Source organism: Falco cherrug, chromosome 3 (assembly GCF_023634085.1).
Source record: "Falco cherrug isolate bFalChe1 chromosome 3, bFalChe1.pri, whole genome shotgun sequence".
Classification (NCBI taxonomy): Eukaryota; Metazoa; Chordata; class Aves; order Falconiformes; family Falconidae; genus Falco; species Falco cherrug.
This window is the reverse complement of record NC_073699.1, coordinates 29,201,589-29,218,245: the sequence shown is the minus strand read 5'-3', so window position 1 is coordinate 29,218,245 and position 16,657 is coordinate 29,201,589. Positions and strand designations below refer to the sequence as shown.

General features: G+C 44.7%; 1 protein-coding gene across 1 annotated transcript in view; it reads right to left on the bottom strand.

The window, feature by feature from the left end:
• Positions 1–453: 453 nt before the first annotated feature.
• The window catches only part of ANKRD46 (ankyrin repeat domain 46), a 52,410-nt gene continuing 36,206 nt past the window's right edge, over positions 454–16,657 (bottom strand). The window contains exon 5 of the mRNA XM_055703998.1: positions 454–16,515. Coding sequence (XP_055559973.1) covers positions 16,377–16,515 — 139 coding nt within the window. The 3' untranslated portion in view covers positions 454–16,376. The remainder of the gene's footprint in view (positions 16,516–16,657) is intronic.

Here is a 16,657-nt window from a genome sequence, read left to right as displayed (position 1 = left end):
GGCAATCAGTAGTATAGCACTTGGGTATCTTCTACATCAATGCTCAAGAAAACAGTGTCAACACTGGAGAATAAGGGAGGGGAGCTGAAAGAGAGGAGGCTTTTAATTTCATTTAATCATGTCTACAAATACTTACGATGTCAGAAGATGAAGCAACATCATCTACATCTGGAGGACAAAAGGAAATAGTTGTAGTTCCATTTTCAAATTCTAAAGCTGATGAAGTGACAAATGGTGTTTATCCTGTCTGGAAAAAATGTTATTCTTAATTGTAATACTGTCACTGCTGCCAGCTCTCACAGCTTCAGTGTGTGGCTCATGACAAATGGTATCTTTCAAGCCCTGTTTTGATTATATAGAAATCTCAACAATGCTTTTTTTAAGCTTGAATGTATATCCCAGAGAAGAACCTGAAAGCTGAAAAAGTGGAAGACTGAGAAATCACTATATATCAATTTTTTAAAATCTCATCATTTTTAATGAAGTGTGATTATTTTCCAAGTTAGTAATACCATACTCCAGAACAGGAAGACACAATATACACACATAGAGATACATACATGTCCCTTCATTTCTCGCCGCAGTGTCTGTAGGCAGAGAATATCCTTTTGTTTTGCATTTACCATATTTATACATGCAAGCCTTGTATTTTTATACACCTATTGGACCCTTACATGTATAGAAGGTGCGAGAATATGTAATTATACTTCTGTTTGTTCACCTGGTTACATTTCCTGGACTAGTCTGGGAAGATGCACACCATAATACCCCAAAGAGTATTCATACCATAAGATCACAAGGAGAAACTTTCTGGGAGACATCTAATAGAGATACAGAGAAACTAGAAATGAAGAAAGCTCCCAGGAGATATTTTTCTGCTGTTCAAGATTGGTACGAATATGCAGGTAGATCCAATGCTTAGGTGGAGACAGTTGGTTCCTATATTTTACCATATATATTTTTATTGGACATCAGCATTAACAAGGGGAACTGCCCATCTCATAGTTTCCTGGAAGTGCTAGGCACTCATGCACATGCAGAGCAGCAATGCTTCTTAGGTACTGAGCCACCACTGACTGTCACTGTGCATCACTTTTCAGAAACAAGGGGACGATGTATGAGCAGGGAGGACCTTTCCGTCCCCCAGACAGCTACAGCCAGCTTTGCCCTGTCACAGTCAGCCTGAGGCAACACTGTTGTAGGATGCAAGAACATCTGACTGTGGAGTTTTGACATGAAATAAATCTTGGTCCAGTCTGAATAAACATTTCAGTGCTTAGCCACAGAAAGAAGTTGTCAAGATGATGGTTTCACATGCTGGAATTACAATATTTCTTGTAAATATTAGCCTGACTTTTTTCCTTTGAATGTGAAGGCGCATCACCGCGGGGGAACGCAGATTTATGGTTGCGCTGGCACTCGTCCTGTGACAAACAGAAAGAGCAGCAAAAGCAACAAACCCAAGAAGACAAAGCCAGGAAAAGAGGAAATGAGCTATGGGAGCAGCTGGGGGAGCGGGACAGAGGACAGACTCTGTGTCTGTCACCTGGACCCCTGCTGGCTGCTCCTTCAGAGAAGGGACAGGTATCCACAGGTGCTGAGGTTTGCCTGTGGACACCTCTGTGGGAGCGTAACCTGTGGGATGCTTTTGACAGCTTGGCTAGGTTTTGCCCTGAGTTTTCTCCCTGCCAGGCTGGGAGCCCATTCTGCCAGTGTGCTGAATGCCCTTGGCTCTTTCCTCATTGATGGGAGGTACAGTCGTGCATCCTTGGACCAAGATAAACAGCTCCATTACTATGGCTCCAAGCTGAGGCTTTTGATGCCTCACCCTCTTGGAAGGCCATTGCTGAGATGGCGCTCATTTCCATCTACAAAGAGCTTTGAGATCCTTGCTCGGACCATGCTGCAGAAGCTCGACGCTGGGTGAATAACAGTGTTCTGAATAGATTCAGCAGGAGCCTGGCCAGAGGGAGCTTTCGGAGTTGCTGTGAAGGAGTCCCCCGAGCAAGCTGCCCGGCTGCCCCATGGCAGGAAGCATGTGAGGGAGCACTTGGCTGCTCAGCCCCCACGCACAGGCAGCCTGCTAAGGCAGCTATTCATTTGGGCTATCCTTCACCTTCTGGGGTCAAAAGCAGCCAAATTAACAAGCTGACAGGTGATTTAAGCTGCCTGGTCTCACCCAGTTCATTCTGACAGAAGGTCACCTGGGAGCAGTCTCACCAGCAGCTCAGCATGTTGAAAAGACAGCAGTCTCCACCAAAGATGAGCAGTGGGAACTATTATTTGGTTTGGGGATGGCAGGGTACCACATGCCCTTCTAGAAACAACCATGGGATATGTAGAGGATGGGGAGTTAGTTTCCTTCTGGGATTTCAAGCAAAGGCTTGGTGGTGGCTGTATTTACCAGGCAGCTGTTCACTATGAACCAGACAACATCGATTTTACAAAGACCATAGAGCTACTGTCAAAACGCGAGGGTGCTGGGACACTGCTGATGTGTGGGATTCAGACCAACACCCTTTGGTGGCATTGCCATTCGCTCGATCCACACAAAAAATACCAAAAAGCTCCATGTATCCCTCTGTCAAGTCAACTAGCTCTTGTTAGTCCTCTTTCCTGCCTGGGCTGGCAAGCACCGGAGATGCAGAAGGGTGAATGGCATGACCGCTCAGACAGGGTGTGAAAGCCAGGCTGTGCAAAGCGGCAACACGAGGGCAAGGCACGGCTCTGCTGCCAGAGGCACTGTGCTCCCAGCCTCTGCCCAAGAAGAGCAGCTCCTTTTCTCCACACATTTGGGATATCACACTGGAAGAAGCTGAGGTCATGGTCCTGTAATACCTCCAACTGCAGTATTGTCCCTGCTCAGCCCTGGACCTGTGTTCTGGAGTGATGCCTTCACACATATGTGGATCTGCAGCAAGTGATAAACAGGCAGGTCTAGGGACAGAATAGGCATAGGTGTAAGAGCTTGGGCTGTACCTCATGTTCCCAGCAGAGCCCATCCATATCTAGAACAATTCATAGGAATCAGCAGATTCCCTCCAGATTTACACCAGAACAGGAAAGGAGAAGCTCCTGAGAAGTTCATGTTCCCAGAAGAGCTATGTACTTCAGTACAAAGCATACCCACCCTCTTCTCTGGCCTCTTTCTTTAGGATGACTCACACAGATCTCTGCTTGCAGTTGCCTTCGATCACTCCAGTGAGTCTGCTGTGATTCAGCTGTTCCCATTTTGAACTCCCTCAGAGCATCCTCAGAGTCAATCCCAGCTTACCAAGGTCGGAAACTAATGAAAACAACATGATACAATTTCCAAAGATGCTTGATATGCTTGATGCTCAGCCACCTTTCTCTGCTGAACAGTCATGCAGCTTCTCCACCGGAACATGATTAACTAACACTCGGTGGGACAGCAGGCATGGGTATGTTTGCCACCATCTCCAGTGAATAGTTCACATTCCAACCAAGTGGTTTTTACCACATCTTATGAAGAAAATACGACATGCTACACACACATAGAAATACTTAGGAATCCTATTTTACCGGGCCAGATGGTCACTGTTGGCCCCAAGAGTCATAGCTTTCTGCTCAAAAGAGGATGTCCTGTCTGAAACAGGAAGATGCAAAATCAGAAATGGTAAAAGGTTCAGCATCTCCAAAGATGCTCAGTATGTGGAGCAGATGTGGCAGAAACTCCTCTGCTTAGACCTGGAAAGTTGAGAGAGGGTCACGTCTAGGAGCTCAAGTACCAGTTTGAGTGGAGAAATAAATACAAAGGGAATCCTGAGAAGAAGAGCTGATAGGGAGAACCAGAGAAATGTGTCTACAAATCAGCCTGGCTTTTTGCAGTAAACAGCATAAATTGAACAAGACAACAAGCTGCTTTAAATGGGGAGATGAAGGAAAAGAAAAAACCAGGTTTTGTTGATTAGAAAGTCCCACTGCATTTAGTAAAAGGCTGAAGAAATTATGGGATGAGGCAAGACTTGTTTTGGGGAATGTTGCCAACTGAGCTGTGATGTTACTGTAAAAAACCTTTTTGGGGGGTTGCACAAGTATTGGGAGGCAGTTTTTAAAAATTCCAGGGAAAAGGGAAACCAAAGCAGCAAGATCTAGTGAAATCTCTTTTCTGCCTGCTTTTGTAAACAATAACAACCCAAGTTACAAATGAAGATTATTTGAGTTCAAGATTCAGCATGCTACCTTTTCATTTCCAGTGAGAGAATTTCCAGTGCACATCTGTGAACCATCTAAGAAGTCCTACAGCAAAAACAGGAAAGATGAATGATGACATTAACCAGTAAAACAAAACAAGGAAAAAAAATCCAAATACAACCAAAAAAATCCGGTTTGGAAGGAATCTAAAAAAAAAAAGGCTTCCCCCGCTCCCCTCCCTTTTTTTTTTAACGTACTATGAAGAGCATAAAGGGCATGCATATAACTTCTTCTCCTTTGGGACACAACTGCAAACCACATAATGGCAAAAGACACTCAAAACAAGTTGGCCAGATGACTGGAGCAGATGCCTGGCTCTAATGGAAATGCCTCAGCCCTCTTGCTGATCCCAGGACCTCTGCTTCTCAAGTAGAAGCTCCAGCACTACCGCACACCCATGGACTGGATCAGTCCTTGGCTCAGAAGTGACAGAACAAAAACTTGACTCCCTGAAGAACATAGGAAGCTGCTCAGCCATCTGCAGAGCCTCCTCGGCACAGAATGTGATGAGATCAGAGGAGCAATCTTGGTGTCTGCGACAAGTTCCTTTAGGGAACTACTAACACCATTAACAAAGCCTTTGGCTTCCTGGAAACAACTGCTTTTCTTTTTAGCAAGTTACTTCCTCACTGCCAGGTGACTGGATTTTGCACGCACCTCTATTATTTGAAAGATAAGTTCACAAAAATGTCTTGATCACGCGCCAGTGATCTCCTCTCTAATTGAACAATCCTGGCTTTCCCCTTAAGGAAGCTGACCCCCTCGGCCCTTTCGGTTGCCCTTCTCTAACCCGCTGAATCCCTCCTCAGACGCACAGACCAGAACCGCACACGCTGCCCCAGAGCTGGGTGCGCCAACCTGAAGCAGCAAAATGGTGCCCTCTGCCTTCATCTCGGCAGCCTCCCTAGGACAGTCGCCCCTGGCCTTCTGGCTGCCACGGCACACCGAGCCGAGGTTTTCAGGCAACAGTCAGTGGTGACCCCAAGAGCTTTTTCTTGCGTGGTGGCTGCCAGTTGTGAGTTCAGCACCATGTGAGCATGGCTTACACTATTCTACCCAAGACATCACCTTACCTTTGTGTACACTGAAGCTCACGTGCCACCTTTCTCCCCCTCCCTTTGTTTTGTTAAGTCCTCTCGGAGTTCTTCACCAACAGCTCAGCACTCCACCAGACAAATAAACTTGCAACTGACTGCAAACCTGGGCATCCCACAACACACACACAGACTCCAGGCTGCTGGTAAAGATGTTGAATAATACCAGACCCAGAACCGATACCTAGGTGTTCTGTTGCTGCTTCTTTCCCATCCTGAAAAGTCACTGTTGAGCCCTAATTTTTCCTTTCCACTTTCAAAACACAAAAGGACCTTTTCTCCAGTCCGTGGTGACTTAGTAGCTTCATAGCCTTCATGGAGAAACCATCAAAAGCTATCTGAAAAATCCAAATACATTATGTCCAATTTATCTATATACTTGTTAACACTCCCACGTTAACAGTCCAGCAGACTGGTGAGACGGGATTGTCCCTTACAGAAATTGTGTTGTCTGCTTCCCTTGACACCATGTTCCCCCATGTGTACAGTGGTCTTATGGCTCTGCTGTCTTAGGAGGGATGGAAGTCAGACTCACTGGTCTGTTGTTCCCCAAGACCCCTCTATCTGGGAGCTACACTGGCAACTCTGCCCTCCTCCAGCACAGAGGCCATTTGTAACGACAGTTGACACACCTTGGCCAGCAGTTCTTGCAGCTTCACACCTGAACTATCATGTAAACGGTGCCCGGTCCTGCTGGTTTACTGACCTCCAGCTTGTCTGTCTGGTCTGATATGTCCTGTGAATTCAGTTCAGTTTGGTCTAGCTCTTTTGATGAACTGCTACCAAGAATATGTGGATTTGGGGCTCTCCCTTATGTCTTCAGCAGGAAAGATCGGTACATAGAACTCATTGAACGTTTCTGCTGTTTCCTTGTCTTCCCTGAGTGCCCTTTTACACATCTGTCATCAAACTAGTTGGCTTCCTGCCTTTGCTCTGTAAGGAGCTATTTACTATCAGTCGTTGCAAGGCTCAACCCACATTCTTTTTTAGCCCTTTTAATTTCTGGTGTATGGTTTACTTGCTGTATTTTATGGGCTTTCCTGCTCTCCTAATTTGGGTAAGCTTCCCATTTTATAAACATCAACTTGTTGCCTGTGATAGCATCCTTAATGTTCCTATTGAGCTCTGAAATGGCCTTTTCTGATCATATTGTTTACTTTTGAAATTGTGACACAAATTTTACCTGGGATTTTAATATAGTATTTTTTAACAGCACCTAAGCTGGTTTTCGGATTGCTCTTTTTAAGGCTTTCTTGCTCACTTTTTTTTTTCCCTTTCTTTTTTAATCTATTTTGATTAAATACCTCTTGTGAAACTCAATATCCATGTGTTGAATATGCTTGGGTTGTTCTTTCCCGTTGCAACACTGACCTAACTACTGTCATTATTATCACAGAACTGCTCTCTCATTAAGAACCTACCTAAAGTAGGTGCTGTGCATCCCCCCACAACAAATCCAGAATAGCATCTTTCTGTGGGTTCTATGGCTGGGTTTTGTTTTTTTAAAAAACAATCATGTATTTTGTCTCTGCATCTCATGTTGATAAGGCATCGATCCAAATGTGGATCCCTCCGCCTGTAATCTGCCCTAAATGTATAGCTTCTTTCATCTCACTTAGCAGTTCACAGAATCACAGAATAGTTGAGGTTAGAAGGCACATCTGGAGACGCACTCATCAACCCGCACCTGCTCAAAGGAGAGTCAGCCACAGCAGGTTGCTCAGGGCTGTGTTCAGCTGGGTTCTGCGTATACCCAAGGATGGAGACTTCACAACCTTTCTGGCAAACTGCTCCAGTGTTAGACCACCTGCACAGTCAGACATCTTTTTCTTACATTTAAATGGAATTTCCTGCATTTCAGTTTGTGTCCACTGTCTCTCGTCCTTTCACTAAATATCACTGAGAAGAGTCTGGCTCCGTATGCTTTTCCTTGCCTTGCTTAGAAAGCATTCAGGTAAGAGAAAGGGTTAGCAACATGCTAACTGAATCATAGAATTATAGAATCACAGAATAGTTTGGGTTGGAAGGGACCTTTAAAGGTCATCCAGTCTAACCACCCCTGCAATGAGCAGGGACATCTTCAACCAGATCAGGTTGCTCAGAGCCCCGTCCAGCCTGACCTTGAATGCTTTCAGGCATAGGGCATCTACAGCCTCTCTGGGCAACCTGTGCCACCTCAGTAAAAATTTTCTTCCTTATATCTAGCCTAAATCTACCCTCTTTCAGTTTAAAATGATTACCCCTTGTCCTATCGCTACGGCCCTACTAAAAAGTCTGTCTCCATCTTTCTTATAAGCCCCCTTTAAGTAATTGTAGAAATGGAGTTCTCAGGGACTTCAGCACAGCCTGGTCAGGTTTTTAATTCATGACAGTCCTTCTCCTCGTAACGATCCATGTAAGGATCCACCCTGTTTAGTACCCACAAAACTGCATTCGGAATACTGTGTCTGGTCTGGGGTTCCTAGTAAAAGACAGACATTGACACTGGAGAGTCCAGTAGAGGGTCACTGAGGTGGTCACCGTGCTGCAGCACACACTGCGGGAGGAGAGACTGAGAAAACTGGGTTTGTTTAGCCCTGGAGAAGAGAAGGCTGAGGAAGGGTCTTCATGCTGCCTACATCTACCTAAGAGGGAATTACAGCAAAGACTGAGTTTTGTGCTTCTTGGACATGCATAGCAAAAGGAGAGTAGATGTGGTTACATGTTGCAAGAGAAATTCCAGCTGGACATATGGAAAAAATTTTCACCGGAGTACTCAACCAGTAGAACAGGTTGCCCAGAAAGGTGGTGGGATCTCTGTACCTGGAGGTACTCAACACCTGACTGAACTAGGCTCTGAGAAACATGAAGTGACTTCAAAATTTGTTATGCTTTGAGCAGTAATTCTTCCTCTACCCTAAGCTTTTGGCATACCTTTCCCTGAGAGCTCACCTGTAACTTATGGCAAGATAATTGCTTTCTCTTGGCATATGCATTTGTGAATGCCAGGCTTCATTACCAGCCAGTGCAGAGAGCACATTTAATGACGCAGCTGTCTCGGTAATAGAAAAGTTTGGCATCTCATAGTGCCTCACAGTGCCTGGAAACATAAAGCTGAGTGCCCCCCAGGGCAGTGAGAGCAAGCCCAGGATGAATAACTCTTCCACTGCAAGACAAGACGGAAAAGACTCCAGAACAGACATGAAGATGTTTCTTCTTTGCAGGCGAACTAATCCCTGCTTTTCCATCCTTTCATATAATCCGCCCACCACAGAAAGTTGCTAACTACGACTTGGAAAGTAAAATGTGCATTAAATGAATGGGTTTGGCAGAGGGAACATCTGTTTGTGAGTAACTTCTTGTTCTCTACATATGATAATGGTTATGGATTAGGGTGCAGAATACTGAAATTGTTTACAGCTCCTAGGAATGGTATGTTTTGAATCATTAATAAGGAGTGGTTTTAAATGCAGATTTTCTCATCAATATGAGCATTGCTGTTTTTCTCCTGCCTAAATAGGTGCAGTTCAGTTTACAAATTAAGTATCAGTGAGATTCACTTAATGTCGCTCTTTCGGCAGCCACAGAGTTCAATATTTTTATTATCACAGTCCGTTCTACTTGGTAGGTTGATATTCACGACAGTTACCCGGCAAAAACAGAACCATTTTCACATGATCTCTAAAAGATATTCCAGGTTTAATCCGACATGACACCAAAGGAAGTAGGAAATATTTACTGGGAGGGGCTAGGTCTGCTTGTTTAAAAACAAACCTGGGAAACAAAGAACCTAAAATTAAATTACCCCTAGCTCAGAATATACAGAATATATTTACACTTCTTTCTCCTTCCAGCACGGTAGTCCCTTCTAAGGGAGATGGGCTAACCAGAAGATTAATGAAGAGGACTCTTCATCTAATGCTCTGCCTTAAAGTTTTCCATGATCTAATTCTCACCCTACTCAGCTCAGATGCTTCCTTCTCCCCTTGCTTTTCACTCTGCTCTTTAGGCAGCCCATTCTGTTCTGGGGATATTGCCTTTAAAAGCAATAAAAATAACTTTTTAGTAGACGTACGTATGTGTATATCCCAGCAAATCATTACACTGACTTAAGCTCTGGCTAGTGTTAAATGCAGATTTGTAGAGTGCGGATTTGCCGAGCTCCCCGCACACAGCACATGGTGTTTGCTTATTTCTCCCTGTCATTTTCATGTGATATTGCCCCTGCCCTGATGCTTGTTTTCTCTAGATTGCAACGTGAGCCCCCTGAAAGCCGCCACTCCTGTGTGTGACTGGGAGGTCTGCATTCCAGCTCCCCATCTGAAGCCCGTCAGAGCTGGGAGCGAGAATAGTCCGTGACATATTCCAGTAGGAATGCCTTTTTAAAAGAGTTTTTTTGGCAACGCTCCAAACACAGTAAGTGCGGGGACAGGGATCTGATTTCACCTCTAATGCAAGAAATATTCATGTGAAAACTTCTGCTCCACAGAAGAAATCACAACAATAGTTAGAAGTTGTAATTAGTTTCCTAGTGTTATCTGATTTTGATAAGCGTATGCATGCACCACACCCACATGGAACCACACGCTCTCTCACAGCTAAACTAATCTGAAGGGAATCAGTCCTGTGGTTTTTTCCATGTGTCAGAGAAGATACTCAAAACGACTTGGGGATGGGCTGGACAAGTTTATCAGACAAAACAAGGCGACAAGAAAAAACATATTAAAATCACAAGAAAACTCACATGACTCTATTTTGGATTTCTTATTACTGCTTTTCCCAGTGCAGATTTTGAGGAGGGGAAGAGTCTGGCTGTGATGTGCTGCAGCCTCTGAGGAAGCGAGCCCAGGACCACTACCCACCACGATGACCTCTCCCAGACAACCTTTAAACCAGCTTCCTGTGAAAGAACATTTTTCACAAAACAACTAGCCCATTTCTACTCACCAGTTCTTGAGAAAGACCTACCAAAAAGAAACCTAGGAAATCACTTTCACCATTACTAGCTACTAAAAATTTGCAGATCAGCAGAAACCTTTCCTTCACATCATCCTGCAATGTTTCACAGATCCTTCACCCACTAATCCCTCTCAGTCCTCAGGTGCTCCCTACCTGTCACTGTACCCCCCAAGCGTATCACCTTTCCCCTTGTCAACACCCGCTGTGGCCCATGGGTGTCATTAGTTTAGTCTATTACAATTATTTTATTAAAAGTAAACTGATCTCAAAGCAATCATTCCCAACCAGTACCATGAAAATTGCAGTTTCTGTCTCAGACTTATAAAAAAAACTTGATTGGCCAAAGATTTATGCATATTTTTTGGAGTGCATAGGTTGCTCTCATGAAAAATTAAGACTTACAATCCTCTTCTTATCTGTGTCCTCAGACCTTCAGAGCTATTACAGTGGTAATAATGTCAGGGGCTGGACATAGCCACTTCCCACCATTACAGAAAGGCTTAGGCTCCTTTCTGGAACCAAATTGCTCAAACAATGAAGATTTCTCCTCAGAACAAAGGCAGAGTGGCTCCTTTGCTATCTCTAGTGGTTTCTGTGTATGTAAAAGACATGCAGACACAGCAGAGAAAAACGATAGCAACTAAGTGTCGACAAACACAGAAGTCATCATAGCAGGGAAAATCCCCCCACCCTGGTACAAACTTTTGGCTGAAAGATAACATCTTTGTTCTCAGCTCCAAGATGCTGTCACTCCTGTTCGATTTCTTCTGCTCTAAAAGAAACAGACTTCTGCACATGCTTTGTAAATGAAAAGGACTGCATTTAAAAAATGGATTATTGTTACCTTTTCTTCTTAACAGAAACTGCCTGCAGGGTCCCTCTTTTCAGCCAGAAGCTTGTCAGAAAGCAGCAGTAGTACTGTGAAGGAGTTTGATGTGTTACCTTCATCCTTATTAGCCATTATTGATCCAAAGCAAGGAGAAGCAAGTTGTACTGGATGGATGCTGGAGCATGTGAGCAGAGGCTGTCTATATTGAAACTGATCAGATATTTCAGCTTTGATAACTCTGTAGATAAAATGTTCCAAGACACCATTAAAGGGTCCCCATATAGGATGCAGCCTGCAGTGGTTACAAGCCTGAGGTGGCCTCTTAAAAAGATTAAATCTACCTCCTCTAGGGAGATTTGCACAATAAGAAAAATTACAGACTTAAAAGATAAAGCATTCCAACCCACCTTCCAAAAACAAGACCAGATATCAACGTGTTATAATCCAGTCATGCATATATATTAGAAAGCTCAGGAAGATTTCCATCCAAAAGCTCAAGAACAATAGTCTATCCATCTGGGCCTCAAATTGTTGTATAGGTGTATCTTCTGACAGGGACAAAATGTGAAACAACATGATAGGGTTGTTTTGAAAATGAGAAATTCTGAAACTTGAAAGTCAAACACTTCGAATAAGACCATCTCCTCCAATGCTGAACACTGGATAATCTACAAATACAACTAAGAAACTCACGCATCTTAAACTCTGCCATGCTCCTCGCTGTATCACATGGGTTTATTCTCTGGTGAAGACCCCAGGGTTACAGAGACGTGAAACGAGGCCACAGGAAAGAATAACTGTGTGTAATGTCAGCCCCGGGTGGCACCTACCACAAGGGCACAGCTGACTGGTTCAAACGTAAGGTGCCATGGTGGCTGGGTGCCTGACCCTGTCCTCTGGCTCCGAGCTGTAAGAAACTCTCATTATTTTAACTGTGGTTATGGGACTTATTATGTTCATTGCCACAGGCTTATCAGAAATACTGGCGTTATCACTGTGAGATAAAACTGTTTATTAAGGATAACAGTTTAACAGCTAACACCTCCCTGCCAAATCGGGTATAGCCACTCACACACAATGTCTTTCTAAACCTGAAGATTTATTAAAAGGGAAAGAAGAAATTAAAACATCAGGGTGACGGAAAGCTTATGAAACCCTTTTGACTTAAGTCGCCCCTCTGAATGTGTCTGGCAGCACATTTTCTGTCACCAGCCCCAGCAGGCAGATCTGGTGTGGGCTTCTCCTGCGCCCCCCGTGTACTGTACCCTGAGAGCACGGACAGCAGATAAGAACTGCTCCCAGCCCGGGCTGCTGCAGCACCGCACACTGCTGGCACCTTCCTTGCAGCACGCAGTGGAGGGCAGAGGGGCGAAGGGTGGCAGCCTGCTGGTGAGCAGGACTGTGCGGCTGGGACAGGGGCCTGTGTTGAACTCTTGGAGACAAAAGGCTTTCCTGTACGCGAAGAACATTTTAAAAGCTCCCTCTCATGGCCTGAGAGTTCACAAGCTTGGTAAACAGGCTTTGCTAAAGCTATTTAAAAACTTTCCTTGCCCAACTGGAACACAGTGGCCCCGTTCAGGAAAGCGATGTTTTTCTCTGGAGATACATCCTGGCTTTGGACGTGGTGAAGCATTTTCTGAGAAAACCTTTGTTAGCACCCTAGCAGGGATGTCCTGCCCCTCCACATCAACAGAGGGTGCGGGGGAGCAGCGCGGGGCAGGAAACGAGGAACCAGGCAGAGCAGTGGGATCCAGCAGTCAAAGCAAGGGTCCAGGATCCCTGTTTGAGCAGAATCAGAATCAAGACAGCAGATACATTGTAACAAAAGATTCCCTGAGATTCCCTGGGCGTTGCGGGAAGCCAAATGCTCTTAGGTCCCTTGTGAACCCCCAAATGTGCCTCTGATGGCACAGGGCAGCTTTTTTTTTTCTTGGGCCTCACCCAAGTGCCAGCCAGCTGCAAGTCAGGATGGTCAAGTTTTGCCCATCAAATCCATTCAGCATAACCTTCCCTGTATTCACCAAGCCATTTGGGAACTGGATAAAAGGGCTTCATAACATTCAGGACAATGTAGTATAACACTGATAGCTAACACACAGCATGACAGCATTGCTTTTTTTTGTTTCACATGCTCTTCCCAAATGCCCTGTAATTACCAGCAGCATAAAAATAACTTCCTCCTGGTTCTCATTTTGCTATCACCATTATCCACAGTACAACTGTGCCCACATCTGGATGGCTGGGGGTAAGTATTACTCTCTCGCTGTAGCGCCCAGGGGCCAGGAACTTGCTGTGGTAGGCACTGGTCAGGCAGGCAGAGACAATGCCTGCCCTGAAGAGCTCCAGGCTGCAATGGAAGATTAAAAAGGAAAGATAAAGTATCAGATTCTCATCTGAATGTGGTCTGCATTCAGCTGAAGAATCACAAGGGGCGGTTTTTCCCCATGTTCACTTCTCTCAGACTGGGCTGACGGGATGATGCCCAGGACATTATCATGCAGATGAGAGCGCTTTCCAACTGTAACTAACATCTCTGGCAAAAGAGGTGGTGAAAAAGCAGCCAAAAAAGATTTGATGTGATACTTAGGACAGATTTACATTTCTTTGCACAACGATGCAAGGAAGATAAAGGCCACAATTCTTATCACTGAAAGCATTTCAATCTTGTAGTTGCTCATGAAGTCTGCTCCAAAACTGGTTAGTTACCACTGGCCCTCTTGCAACACATGAAAGCATCACAGTCACAAGACGCCTGATGACCATGTGAGCTGAAAGCCTCAAGTCTCATTCCTGCTTTTTTTCTGTGGGAACTCCCTGCTCAGATCAAATATATCATTACTGCATGAGACACAAAAGCAAAGCTCTATGATTTATAACTATAATCTGTCTTAGGACCTATGTCATGTTTCAGAGGTGTTAATCCCAAATTACTGGCCAACTTTTTTGTCTTCACAATTTTCTTCTATTTCAGAAATACAGCAGTCACAATGTGAGTTTTTTCTTTACTTTTTGTTCTAAAGTTGCTGTGTGGTCCTGCACTGCAGGGGCCACATAGACCTGGTCAGAAATTTCTAACTAAATTATTCTCCTTGCAAAAATGCCTCACCCTTTTCAGCGCTACTTTTTCAGACAGAGCATCTGCTGTGCCAGGGGAGGTGGAGGGAGGCCAGCACTTTCTGGCCTGTAGATCAGGGCACTCTTCTTGGAGGAAAGAGCTCCAGGTTCAGGTTCAATTACTATTTGATTACCAAATAGCTAATCTTTTCTCACATTCTTTTAGAAAAACAAAACCCAAACAAGACAAAACCCAGAAAGGACTTGGTGTCGACCTACTAAAAGAATTTGAAAATTCTAAAATCTAAATTGTTTTCGTGGGATGGCATGAAAAGCATTTCACATCCTCCTCAACCAGTAGGTATCATATCACAAGCAATAGATTTTAGTGAGGCTGAACTTCCTCTCAGCAGCCCTTTCCTTTAGAATTGGGGTCATTTAGGTTGGAAGAGACCTTGGGAAGTCATCTTGTCCCTCCTCCCACACACAGTCCAGTGAGACCAGGTGGCTCAGGACTTTGTCAAGTTTCATGTATCTGCTGGGATACATGCTTCTCTGGGCAGCCTGTTCAACTACCTCCTGGTGAAAATTACCTTCCTAACATCAAATAAATTTCCCTTCCTGCAGTTTGTGCCCATGGCCTTTCATGCTATCAGCATGCACCACAGAGAAGAGTCTGACTCTTGTTACCGAGTTGTGGAGAGCAAAACCATCTCCCCTTGGCCTTCTCATCACGGGACTGGACAAACCCAGCTGTGACTGCCTCTCTTCAAACATCAGGTGCTCCTGCCCCCTCATCATCCTGGTGACCCTCCGTGGGTCTTACTCTGGTTTGTCAATTTCTTGAACTGGGGAACCCCAAAGTGGATACATTATTCCAGCTGCAGTTTCACAAGTTTGGAATAATAAAGAATGACCTCTCTTGACCTGCTGGCTACACTCTTGCTGATACAGCCCAACACATGGTTGGTCTTTGCCATAGTGGCATATTGCTGCCACGTGTTGAACTTGAGGTCCACCAAGACACCCAGGTCCTTTTTTAAAGAGCTGCTTTCTAGACAGTTGGCCAGGCTGAGCCGTTGCACAAGGTTATTTCATCCCAGGTGAAGGACTTAGATTTGCCTTTGCTGATTGTCACGAGATACCTGCCAGTCCATTCCTCCCAGCGCCAGGGTCCCCCTAAATAGCAGTGCTGCCCTACAGCATATCAACCACATCCCTGCAATTTGGTATCATCCACAGGTTCCAGTTGTTAATAAATGTATTAAACGTGTTGGCCCCAGTACTGGTCACAGGGGGACACCACTAGCAGTAACCTGCCACCGGAAGGATTTTGTACTGTGGATCTCAACCTTTTGAGTCAGGCAGTCCAGCCAATTTTCTATCCACTTTATTGCCACTTATCCAGTCCCATATCTCACCTTCTTACAGAGGCATAGTGGATTGTTTGGGTGTTTGCAAGATGCTCTGAAAGCTGCAGCCTCTGTGTGAAAAAAACACAATAAAATTGGACAGAAATATATTTGTAGTATTTCTGAGTGCTTGACTTTGCAAATTAACTGAGGGGTTTTTTATACAATTTTATTTATATCTATACTAAGTGGGGAGTACTGGTTTGGGGCTCAAAACCTTTTAAATGTTGGGGCTTTTTTAGTGGCTTTTTTTTTTTCTGGTAGATGCTTTGCAATCCCATGGTTATCTGCAGGATGCTGCAGGAATAACTGTGAGTGACTGTTCCTAATGAATCTCACTAACTGCAACTATAGTGACTAAGACTCTTAATGCACTGATTTTCCACAAGACTTCTGCCTGTCGTAGTGGATTACGTGGTTATTCAGGTTTCTCTCCATTTGCCTGTACAGCTCCATGCCCGTTGTTCCTCTCTGTGCCACCTGTGGTTCATGAAGACAGCTGATGCAGCTGCAACAATCACTACCCTCCCCTGCTCCCATTGCATTGGCAATGGCAGAAGCAGCACATCTGACTTCAGGACCACCCAATCTCTCCCTTTATTCCTTTCCTTCTCACATTAGGCCAGGCTATCCTTGCAACAGCAAAAATTAGTTTCATTTACAATGCTGAGAAACTTTGAACTTTATTTGAACAGATGATGAATTTACTTCACAACCATGATTCATTCCTAACACTGAATGGGACAGCAGGGGGGATGGAAAAATTGCACTTGAAGAGGGAAGGCTTTTTGCAAGGAAACTGAAGAAAACTTATCGAGAAAGCTCGGGGGATCTTTACTGGGCCAAAAAGGCAGCCAGGGCTTTTGGTGACGCTGTTGTCTTCCAAGAATAAGACATCCACTTCTCCAGAAGAGTCTTCTGTGCTAGAGGACTAGCTGGAGGCATTTGGGGCAGGTTTGGATGGTGGAAAGCCCTGCATGTTACAACAGACACACATTAAGTATTTCACTTGCCAAATGGGTCAAACACAGTGGAGTCAATGCAGCTTGACCACTGCCATCACCATCGGGACTGAGTCTTGCTGTCAGAAGAGCTATCCCAGAACGGCAGGCTCA